Source organism: Budorcas taxicolor, chromosome 20 (genome assembly GCF_023091745.1).
Source record: "Budorcas taxicolor isolate Tak-1 chromosome 20, Takin1.1, whole genome shotgun sequence".
NCBI classification, from domain to species: Eukaryota; Metazoa; Chordata; class Mammalia; order Artiodactyla; family Bovidae; genus Budorcas; species Budorcas taxicolor.
This window is the reverse complement of record NC_068929.1, coordinates 28323591-28336105: the sequence shown is the minus strand read 5'-3', so window position 1 is coordinate 28336105 and position 12515 is coordinate 28323591. Positions and strand designations below refer to the sequence as shown.

General features: G+C 43.7%; 1 protein-coding gene across 1 annotated transcript in view; it reads right to left on the bottom strand.

Moving 5' to 3' along the window:
* The window catches only part of ARL15 (ADP ribosylation factor like GTPase 15), a 461663-nt gene extending 449542 nt beyond the window's left edge, over nt 1–12121 (bottom strand). Inside the window, exon 1 of the mRNA XM_052659240.1 lies at nt 12000–12121. Within this exon, the coding sequence (XP_052515200.1) occupies nt 12000–12047 (48 nt within the window). The 5' untranslated portion in view covers nt 12048–12121. The remainder of the gene's footprint in view (nt 1–11999) is intronic.
* Nucleotides 12122–12515: the final 394 nt, after the last annotated feature.

Here is a 12515-nt window from a genome sequence, read left to right as displayed (position 1 = left end):
CAGCTACTTCAGCTCCAACCCCTAGGCAACCATATTTCAGCCACACTCAGCAAGACGACCTCACATTCCACTTCATCAGCATTTAACCATCTCAAGTTCAGCCCCCTTTAGAAAGGAAAGCAGTCCCTCAATGTCCCTAGTCGCCTTCCAGTTCCAGCCTGAGCCTTCTTCTCATTCACGGTGAAATTTCCAGACAGCCTTGACTGCAGCGGTGTCGTTTCCTCACTTCCCACTGGGCCTCTGAGAGCCTCTGGCCAAGGTCACCATGCAGCCATCTTCTTCCATGATCTCTGGGCCACGGGAAACACAATTGGCTACTTCCTTCTCCTGGAAAGTCTCCCTTCTCAGCCTGTGAGATGCGACACTCTGCAGGTTTTCTCCCAACCTTGCAGCTCTCTTTCTCTCTCAAGATTCCTTTCCTTTTGCTGATCCCACGAAAACCACGTGCCTAATATGTACCGGCCCTGAGAGAGACACTAGACTTCCTTGGGTTCTCCCTTCCATACTGAGCACAACCCTCCCTGCATGAGCTCAGACGTGGCCATGGCTTCAGTTACCATCAAACGGTTAAGGATGTGAGGTCAGACATTAGTAAGACCTGGGTTCATATTCTGGCTCCATTACATTGCAGGCATGACATAATTTCTCTAAGTCTTAGTTTCCAATCTCTAAAAGGATAAAAGCAATAAATCATGCATGAAAGATACTTAGCACTGTGCCTCACAATGATAATTTAATAATATAGTTACACACACATATATATGGCTTTCCAGTTGGTGCTAGTGGTAAAAAAATCTGCCTGCCTATACAGGAGACGCAACAGATGCAGGTTTGATCCCTGGGTCACAAAGAGCCCCTGGAGTACGAAATGGCTACCCACTCCAGGATTTTTGCCTGGAAAAGCACACAGACTGAGGAGTCTGGTGGGCTACGCAATTCATGGGGTTGCAAAGAGTCAGACATGACTGAGCGCGCACACACACACACAGCAAGTAACAATAATGTTACATACTGCTTTTAACTCACCCAAAGCTCACCTCTAAGCTCCCACGTAATTCAGATTCTGACACTGAATCTCAACTTGGACTTCCCACAAGCAGTACAAACTCTGAACTCAAAGCCTTCACTTACCTTTCCACGTGCTGTTCCTTCAGGGGTCACCTGCAACAGTCCATGACCCATTTTGCCTCTGTGATGTCTACAGTGGTTCTGAAACATGCCCATAAATCCTTTGACTTCCCACCCACAGTCCATGACCCATTTTGCCTCCGTGATGTCTACGGTGGTTCTGAAACATGCCCATAAATCCTTCGACTTCCCACCACTGAGAGGTGGTGCCTGTTTCCTGCCCTTGTGACTGCCTTGATGAACAAGTGCCACATAAGTGATGCTGCACGACTGCTGAGGCCAGGTTAGAAAGACCAGTAGCTTCCACCAGTTTCTCCTGATACATGTACTCTGTGAGCCTTCAATCTGGATGGAGGCAGTGCAGCTCCTTGGGGCCTCATGTAGAAAGATACATGAAGAGAGATGCCCCAGGAGTCTACCTTTTCCAATCCCCCAGATTTGCATGTTGCCAGACCAGCATTCTAAGAAGTCTTGAGATGCGCCCAGCCACCATCTGATGGTAACTTAATAAGGAATCCTGAGCAAGAACAGCCTAATTGAACCCAATTCACCTCCAGATTCATGAGTTTAAAAAATGACTGTTATTAAGCCACTGTTTTAAGGTGGTTTGTTACTCAGTAATAGATAACCAGGACAATGTTCAAATCAAAAATCTGAAAATTATCCCTACAATCTCCTTTGTTCTTATCTTCTACAGTCAATTACAAAATCCTGGCAATTCACAGATGTTATCTAAATCCATCTACTTTTCTGCATCCTTCCTGCCTCTCTCTGGCTGTGAATACCATCATCTCACTCCTGAATCAGGATAGCATCTTCCACACTAGGCTTCTGCCTCCCATCCACTGCCCTTTCCAGTGCTTGTCCACACTGCCACCTGACCTGACCATGTCACCCTAGGCAAACTTTAAAGGTTCCCACGATGTGACCCTAGGTGGACTCTGCAACAAAGTGTACCCAACTGTTCCTGACTCTGCTCCAGCCACACCGAGCCCTGGGAGTTCCTTAAAGCGATAGGGTTACTCACCCCCAACTCCCTGCACATGCTGTTCCTTCTGCCTGGCCCTGGCCCTGCTTGTAACTGGGCCAACACTCCTCAACTTCAATGTTGCAGATTAAAAATGACTCCCCTGAAAAGCTCGCTTTGGCCCTCAAGTCCAGGTTAAGACTCCCTTTCATATACTCTATTAGTAACATGTATTTCACTCTGAGTAGAATATGCCACTCCAAAACATCATTGCTTAGTTTTCATCTCTACAAGAGTATGAGTTCTCTGAGGGCAAGCCAATGTCTTATTCACTTATATATCCCTAGTGCCCAGAACATTACCAAAATACAAAAGGCTTATAAAAACTTAGAGCTGCTTGAATAAATGATAATTATGTAAAGGCAAATTTATGATCACTCACTTAAAGAATTAGAAAGAATGGAGAAACAGACAGCTGTTCCAAGAAGGATACAAGATGATTGAGGTAAACTTTGAAATAAAAGAAACACTTTAGATATCTAATTAATCCCACCTCTTTATAGATGAAGAAACTGAAGGCAGTGACATTGACTGGTTTGCCCAAACCGTACACTGAGTTGCTTGCAAAGCAGGAATTACTACCAGGTCAACTGACCTCCACAGTACCTCTTCAGCAAGACAAGATTTTCAAGTGAAATCACACAACCGAAGAATATGGCCAATTAATTTCTTCAAATTAAAAGAAAAATCTGCCTTATGATCCTCCTATATTATATTGTTCTCATGCCTGAATATACGGAAGTAGCTCTGGGCAACTTTAAATTTCTTTGGGGTACACACTCATAAAAATAAATAAATGACTGACAAAGTAAAGACTATTGGTGAGGATACGAAATAACTGGACCTTTTACACTACTGGTATAAGTCTAAGTGGTAAATGTACTTTGGAAAATGTTTGGCAGTATTTAGTAAACATAAAGAAGAGAAGCAAAAAAAAGACGAGAAAAGGAAAGATATAAGCATCTGAATGCAGAGTTCCAAAGAATAGCAAGAAGAGATAAGAAAGCCTTCTTCAGCGATCAATGCAAAGAAAGAGAGGAAAACAACAGAATGGGAAAGACTAGAGATCTCTTCAAGAAAATTAGAGATACCAAGGGAACATTTCATGCAAAGATGGACTCAATAAAGGACAGAAATGGTATGGACCTAACAGAAGCAGAAGATATTAAGAAGAGGTGGCAAGAATACACAGAAGAACTGTACAAAAAAGATCTTCACGACCCAGATAATCACGATGGTGTGATCACTCATCTAGAGCCAGACATCCTGGAATGTGAAGTCAAGTGGGCCTTAGAAAGCATCACTACGAACAAAGCAAGTGGAGCTGATGGAATTCCAGTTGAGCTATTTCAAATCCTGAAAGATGATGCTGTGAAAGTGCTGCACTCAATATGCCAGCAAATTTGGAAAACTCAGCAGTGGCCACAGGACTGGAAAAGGTCAGTTTTCATTCCAATCCCAAAGAAAGGCAATGCCAAAGAATGCTCAAACTACCGCACAATTGCACTCATCTCACATGCTAGTAAAGTAATGCTCAAAATTCTCCAAGCCAGACTTCAGCAATACATGAACCGTGAAATTCCTGATGTTCAAGCTGGTTTTAGAAAAGGCAGAGGAACCAGAGATCAAATTGCCAACATCCGCTGGATCATGGAAAAAGCAAGAGAGTTCCAGAAAAACATCTACTTCTGCTTTATTGACTATGCCAAAGCCTTTGACTGTGTGGATCACAATAAACTGTGGAAAATTCTGAAAGAGATGGGAATACCAGACCACCTGACCTGCCTCTTGAGAAATCTGTATGCAGGTCAGGAAGCAACAGTTAGAACTGGACATGGAACAACAGACTGGTTCCAAATAGGAAAAGGTGTACGTCAAAGCTGTATATTGTCACCCTGCTTATTTAACTTAAATGCAGAATACATCATGAGAAACGATGGGCTGGAAGAAACACAAGCTGCAATCAAGATTGCCGGGAGGAGTATCAATAACCTCAGATACGCAGATGACACCACCCTTTTGGCAGAACGTGAAGAGGAACTAAAAAGCCTCTTGATGAAAGTGAAAGAGGAGAGTGAAAAAGTTGGCTTAAAGCTCAACATTCAGAAAACGAAGATCATGGCATCCGGTCCCATCACTTCATGGCAAAGAGATGGGGAAACAGTGGAAACAGTGTCAGACTTTATTATTTGGGGCTCCAAAATCACTGCAGATGGTGACTGAAGCCATGAAATTAAAAGACGCTTACTCCTTGGAAGAAAAGTTATGACCAACCTAGAGAGCATATTCAAAAGCACAGACATTACTTTGCTGACTAAGGTCCGTCTAGTCAAGGCTATGGTTTTTCCTGTGGTCATGTATGGATGTGAGAGTTGGACTGTGAAGAAGGCTGAACACTGAAGTATTGATGCTTTGGAACTGTGGTGTTGGAGAAGACTCTTGAGAGTCCCTTGGACCGCAGGGAGATCCAACCAGTCCATTCCAAAGGAGATCAGCCCTGGGATTTCTTTGGAAGGAATGATGCTAAAGCTGAAGCTCCAGTACTTTGGCCACCTCATGCGAAGAGTTGACTTACTGGAAAAGACTCTCATGCTGGGAGGGATTGGGGGCAGGAGGAGAAGGGGATGACCGAGGATGAGATGGCTGTATGGCATCACTGACTCGATGGACGTGAGTCTGAATGAATTCTGGGAGTTGGTGATGGACAGGGAGGCCTGGCGTGCTGCGATTCATGGGGTCGCAAAGAGTCAGACACGACTGAGCAACTGAACTGAACTGAAAAACATTACAGAAATAAAAGAAGTTTCAAGACAATAAGGTGATATGTTACAATTTTGTTAAAATTATTAACCACAAAGAATACCATATTATTTACACATATATGCAAATATACTAAAAATGCAACAACAGCAAAAAAAACCCACACATGAGAACAGTGCCTAGTTCCTTTGGGGTAGTTGTCACCATGGAGAAGGATGAAGAAAGCATGGGAGAGCAGAAGGCTTTCACCTTAAAGCTTCTTTTTTTAAAAAGCATCCAGTATTTTGAAGTTAAAATGGCAAAATACTAACAGCTTTAACTGGGGAGATAGGTACACAGAAGTGCGTTCTCATTTTCTGTACTTCTCTGAACGTTCGCATTTATTAAAGATAAAACTGTGAAAGAATTGTATTTTACTTTAGCTCCTGACTCCATGTACAGACTGATCAAGGAACAAGCGCAGGCCTTCTGCACCTCAACCAATGGTCCTGGGATGGCTCCAGACTGTCAACTGCTCCACCAGAGAGCCTGGAGAAGCTGCTCTCTCTCTGTGCAAAAAGAACTCTCAGGAATCCCTCTGGGGGAGACATGGCCACAATTGCTAGGGTCGAAGTCCCTGACCCGGAGAGAAGCAATCCAGAAGTCAGAATCATTCCCAGCAAATCTGGGTACAAAGGGGTCTGATAAATGAGATGTTCCTGCAAAATCATGTGCATCTGGCTGTCAACCAAAGTGCAGTGCATGCTTGTGCACCGGGGGGTCAGGGGGGCAGGAGGGTGCAAGAGGTGAGCGAAGTCTCTCACCTGAAGGTACTGACACGTGTACTTCCTCAACTGCAGCACAGCTGTCACTGAGTTCCCAGGGGGGCTTCTCACAGGTGACAGCAGCAATTAAGTAACTTCTCAATTTCCAGTCCTGTGTCTGAATCATGGCCCCTCTCACTCATCCTCTTAACTATTAATTATTACCAGTTACAGCAGTACTGAATAATGCTTACATGCATGGGCTTGGAATCCCCAAGTTAGCTGGTATCCTAGCCCTGACATTCAGTTACATGATCCCAGCCATTACTCTACCTCATAGAGCCTTAAGTTCCCAGTATCTAGTCAACAGGACTGCTGGAAGGATTAAATAGGGTAATGCAGGTAAAAACACTCTGCATAGTACATGATATATAGTTCCGTATTCACCCTGCATCAGACTCAATTCTAGTGATAAAAGGATAATCAAGATAGTCAGGGACCCTGCACTGATACAAGTTACAGATTCAGATAATGAAAACATCTGCAAAGCGCCCAAACTTAAGAGTTTTAAGATGGCAACCACAGAGCGTTCAGCCAAGCATGGGGGCCCTTCTGAGCCACATGCCCATGAAGCCAATCCTGCCAGAAGCAAATGTGTTCACTTTGCTGATACTCAGAAACGAGGGTCAACAAGAACTGAGTTTTTCAGATTCAACGAAACACCAGAAGCACTTGGGGAGATGCCAGGGGAAGAGCCACAGCATAAGTAAGGAGGCCACAGGCTCCAAAATAAAAGCCCATTTTTAACTCAATTTGTGAGAAGTATCAGCATTTGTTAACCAAAATGCAGTTACCAAATTTCCTCTGAAAATCTTTTCTTCCTCAAAAGCAAACCCTTTAGCATCAGGAGACTCTGCCCAACAGAAACTCATAAGCAAAAGGCCACTTGGGCCTAATGTCTGCTAGGCAAAGCCCCACTTTACAGGCAGCACTTATTTAAGGAGCACAGCAGATTTCAAATAAACTGCCAAATAGATCTTGAGTCTCAGGGACCTCTTCAAAAAGACGACTGGGGCTTGTGACTCTGAAGGTGTCCTTGAAGTGACACTAGGGGGCGGAGTACCAAGGTTGCCTGGAAACCCACGTGTGGTTATTTGATAAAACATTAGATGGTGAAGGTCACCTAGGTGCCCAGAGTCAGGACATCACGGGGTGGAAGGCTCAGGATACGACACAGTTCTCTTTCTATCCAGCCTTCCTTTTAACAGGCATTTAGCAGAGACAAGTCTTTGAGCACAGCGGAACAGTGACCAGCCTGCTCCTGGCCCTTGGTTTCTTGACTGGAGAAGTAACATGGTAATTACATGAAATACATTGTAAAATCTTCAACTGCATTCCAATAGCTTTAACACCAAGCTGGAAGGAGGGCAGTGAAGAGGGAAGGTTCTGGGACCACAGTCCCAGCTCTATTACTTGTTAGCTGTGTGAACTTGGGGAAATTACAAAACCTCTTTCAGCCTTGGTTTAATGCATTACGTGTGGAAAGCATTTACATTATCTGGCACCACAGTATGGGCTCAATAAACGGTAACAACTATTTTATCCTCATAATACCTATGCTTAACTCCCCCCACCCTCAGCATGCCTGCAAGCACACAGCTTAGGCATCCTTCAGAATGCAAGCTCCCAGAGGACACGAATCATCCCCATGTGTGCTCTCTTGGGATTCATGCTACAAGCCTGGAACCACAGACAGTTGAGAACCAGAGCTGCTGCCTTATATCGCAGTTTCTGCCTCATGGTCTGGATATTTTTGAAACTTTTTTGCTAAAAGAACCAGTTACTGTGTTCTCTTTTTATCTTATGATTTATTAATAAAAGAACAACTATGTGACTGACTAATCCAGCTGCAGTTAAGATTAAAAATATATGGCCTATATTATCACTTCATACATAGAACACGTAAGTTATACTGTTCATAGTCATTCACAGTTAAAAAGCAACACACTTCTAAGACCACGGAACATCAGATAAAGTCATAACTGTGCCTTCACTCCTCTTTTAGAATAGGCTCATTTACAACTTGGTAGAACCTCAGAGTTCTGTGTATCCATACATCAAGAGCTTCTGTTCTTGGATGGTTGATTATTTGGTTTGTATTCTGCAAATGGTGATGGGTTTGTGCTGATCTATCTATCTTCTTTCACCTGATCTTCCCTATTGACACACAAATTTTTATACGACAGGTTTAGCCTGTGACCAAGAAACTAGGCCAGGTTCACCAACCTATACAGAAAAAGAAACCTAGAACGCTGGCCTTATTAGATCCCAAACCCAACATACAGGTGAAATGATCATTATCTGATAATTAGCAGCCAAAGAAGCACTTTCAGATGTTACATTTTCAGGCCCAGCTTTGCACTTCAGTTCACAATGAAACAAAGAAACACACAGAGATAACCTACAGAGAGCCAAGGAGCACATCACAGGCTGCCTCTTCCCCCACCTGCCTACCTATCTGTCCACTGCCACAGGTTCCTGCAGAGCCACCCACAACCCTCCAGTCCCACAACCAAGGCGATCCCAGTGGGGGCTCATCCTCCATGACTTTCAGGGTCATGCACAAAGCAGGGGTCCCATAAACATTTGTTAGATGGATTAAGGAACATATTTTATTTTTTATAGGTAGTAAACAATCCTCAAGGAAGTCTTGTAACTTCCTGCTTGCTGATGACATTAAATCTCTCCAAATACTGAGACTAATTTAAAGGTAGCCCAATCTTTAAAACTGGGCAGTCACAGTCATTCTACAGCGGGCATAAGAATAATATGAGTAACATAACCACAGTATATTAACATTCTACATCTGAAAAGCAACATGCTGTTTATAAATCACTCTCCCTCCATCATCCCATGTAATCATCACTGGCATTACACAAAACATACCAAATTTTATTGATGTTATTTTGATGGCAGAAGGGGGGGAAGAGGTAAAATTCAAGCCAATTAACATGAATCCGGACATAAAGAATATTAAACCGAGAGGAATCTAGAAGTTGATTTTGTCCAACCTTCCAGGAAAACCTGGTAGACACGTTTTCCATTATAGCTTAACTATTTTCTCCTTATTCAGAAAGTTCCACACACTGTCTTACTAGTTCTACCTGTCAGAAGAGAAACAGGAAGATGCTGGTACTGCCCACTGGAACAGCAACAGAATCTTCACCTACAGACCGGACAGGTGTGAACATGGCATTTAAAACCCATTCCTAAAATGGGAAAAAGGTATATGGCCTGTCAATACTGAGATTTTTATATTTAAATACTGGAAAACCAAGATTTTTATTTTTAAATGGCCACCCAGGCAAAACAAATACCTTGATAATCTTAAAGTTAAGAGTAAAAGATACATTCTGCATTCCCCAGAGTAAAACACCTAATCCAAACAGATGTTATCTTGTCTTACTTTAGAAGCTGGAGAGAAAAGCTGTCCCTTCTCTCTCATATTCATTCAACAAATAAAGACAGGGTACAGGGTGATACATGAAATTACTGAGGATACATAAATTACCATTATTGTAGTTCCCTAAACTGACATCAATCAAAACTTTATTCTAAATAGAAAGGCACTATCCCTGGGCTTCACTTTATCTGTCACCTCTAATTTATAGCATTTCCTTCAAGTTAAGAAATCAACAGTAGCCTCTAAGATCAGAGAGTTTTATCCTCTGCTTTAATATTCACAGTCTTATTGAAAGCACCTCTTTCTCTCATTTATCTTCCTTCCACTGTCCTGCAATTAAAAAAGGTTAAGTGATGCCATCCAGCCCAAAGAACAATGGACAATGCATACACACACAGCTCCCTCTTCTTCCAGCAGCAATAAGAAGAAAGTCAAACACCGATTAAAAAGAAAAGAGAAGAAAAGATGGCATACACACTATCCCTGTCAAGTGCATGGATAGGGCACTTACTCTAGTCCACAAGCTCAGCAAAATCTGAAGGGTCAAACTAGAAATGAAAGGAGTGTATTTTCTCTGGAAGGTACGTAAAAGAACTTGGGAACTGATTTTTAAAATAAGATGATAATCAACGAAATTGATTTTCACTTTTCAGAAACTGGTTTTTAATAAACACCACATAAAAACTATGGAAAAGCAAATGAGTCCATCTGAAAGGCAAGAGGAATGATGTGTGGAACATCATTTTCTCTGAGAACTAAGTAAAATGTAAACACAGAAGACCACCTGCAGAGGCTTTTTCCTTTAATGTTTAAGGATTTCCTTAAGTCTTTTCACAGCGGATACTTGACACACTCATCAGAACTGACTTATTTCCTTTAAGAGTTTTTTCCTCACCACCAATGATTAGCCAAGTGATTTTTACGGGACTGTTTCACTACACTTGTGAATTTTTAAAAAAGCATAGCTAAGGTGACAAAATAATGATTTTTTTAAAACAGAAATGCATAGGGTATATGCGGGCGTGGCAGGTAAAACAAAAAAAAGCCATGTCAGATTTGGGGCCCATTGGTTTTGACACATAATTTAGGAAATTGAGGAAGAAAGAATCTGCTTTTCAGGTCATCTAGAGCACCACAAGCATTCCCCATCAGGAAATTAACCTGAGTAATTAACCAGAGTTTTCCAATTGTTTTCCCCCACTAACTGCTGTAGTGGGTTTGGCACCTCAAAGACAGGTTTACAATGCAATTTGCAACTTTAAAACTCACTCAGCAAATAAAAGAGTAAGTTCCTTTTTAGGCACTACTTAACTAAGCATTCAAAATCAGCTTTCATTAGTATAGGTAAGGCTGCCCTTTCCAATTCCATAAGCATCCTCAACAAACTTTGGCTTTAATTCGGGCAAAGTGCAAGACAAAACCATAGTACTGTACGAGACAAGCTACAAAATAATCAGTTACTTAATTCAGAAAATAGTCTTTAAGAAACATCTGACAACTCTCTTACCCTACATAGCACTTTACATTTTAAAGAACCCCCAATCAGATAACCTCCTTAACTGGCTACACTGTGGGCACCTAATGTCCCTTTATCACAAAGACAGAGGGAGTTACTGACATCAACAAAGGAAGAAAACAGAATTTGAATTCAGTTTTTGACTCCCCTCGATCCACAAGGTCATGTATTAACTGCAGTCACCACCCCTCCCCACAAGCCCATCAAACCAGGAAGATATAGGGGAAATAAGCCCAAATACAAGATAGCATTACAAAACCAGTCCTTGTCCAGCGTTTCTTGACTATGAACGCATTCACAGTCTTTCTTAGTATACAGCATTAGTGTAATTCCTAGAAGGCACTGGCAAATCTCTGCCAGGCCAATCTGCAGGCAGAAACCAACATGCTTGTTGAACAGCATGTGTTCAACAAGATGACAGGACGGTCAATGTCTTTACCGTTTACTTCAACTCTGCATTGCAACAGCGGTTCTAGACAAAAAGGTAAACCTGGTAATTGTTTAGGATTGAACACAGCCAACATTAATGAGGATCCGCGTGAACACAAACATGAACCTCTGGGGAAATAATTTCTCGAACAATATGCGGTATTTTGCATAATTATACACACACACATAAATCAAGTGCATTTTTAAAGTAATGTTCAGCCCCAACATTGAGCTGACACTTTTCCCACCTAAACTTCTCAGCACAAGCCTGGCCTAAAAAGCACAAACAGGGTCCAATCTGTGCACCGGGTAAGAAACAAGCATCCACGGCAGGGACGGCGAGGCAATGCCTGCCTAGCCAGTCCTTTCTGCCCAGGCTGCGATGTAGTTTAGTCCCTTCTACTATATGGTAATGTGCTTTTAAAACCTCGCGGCGACCGAGGTCATAGCTTTAGAGATCTAATAACAACCAAATGACCGGAGCTGCCGGGCACTTAGTAAGCCATTCCGGTTATGGCTCTTTAATAGTACCTGGAGTTCTGCTAAAGGCAGAGGGGAAAACTCCTGCTTCCTGGGAAAGAAAGTCCTCTGCAGGAGTGCAGAGAGAAGCAAAGAACCGGCCACAGGCAAAAGACGCCCCGCCGCCGCGCCCCATTTCTCGGGGAGCGCCCGTGCGCCCCTCGTCCCACAGAACCGCTGGCCCGGGCCGCACCTTTACCTGTCAGTTCCACCACTCCCTGGGAGCTGCGGTCCCACGGCCTCAGCTGCCACCCCTCTGAGTCCCGGCACAGCTCCAGAGCTGGCTTCGGGAGAAAGAACCCCAAAGGCATCCCATCCCAAAGAAAGAAAGCAAAAAGGCTGTTCCTCCAGGCGGAGGGACATCGGGCACGTTGAGGTCCGAGGGGCGACACGCCACCCCTGCCCCGCACCTACCAGATAATCCATGTACAGAAACGCCTCACTTATCCGGAGATCAGACATCCGACAGCCTAAAGCATCCGGAACGGCTCCGAACCCGGAAAAAAAAGCAGCGTCTCTGGCTGCGAGCAAGCAGCCCCTGAAAAAGCCAGCAACAACGAAAATAACCGAGAGAAGTCGAGGAGCCGAAGATTACACAAGGGGCGCGGCGATTGGCCGGGCAGGCGGGCAGAAGGAAAGGAGAGCGTTCATTGGTTGTGGCATCTATAAAAGGCAGGCCACTGGGGGTGGCAGGGGAGAAGCGCGGGAGCGGCCGGGGCGCTGGTTCCTGTGAGGAGGGCGGAGGGGCGGGGGCTAGGGCTGCGCGGGCGGAAGAACGAGCCGGGAAGAGCGGAAAATCAACCGGTGCTGTTGTCGCCGGCGTTCCGTGTGCTTCCGTGGCCTCCGAGTTGGGTAAATCGGAACCGAACAGTGTTCCATAGCAGTAGAGCTTAGTGTCTCCTTCCATCCCCCAGTAGGAAGCTCGCGCTG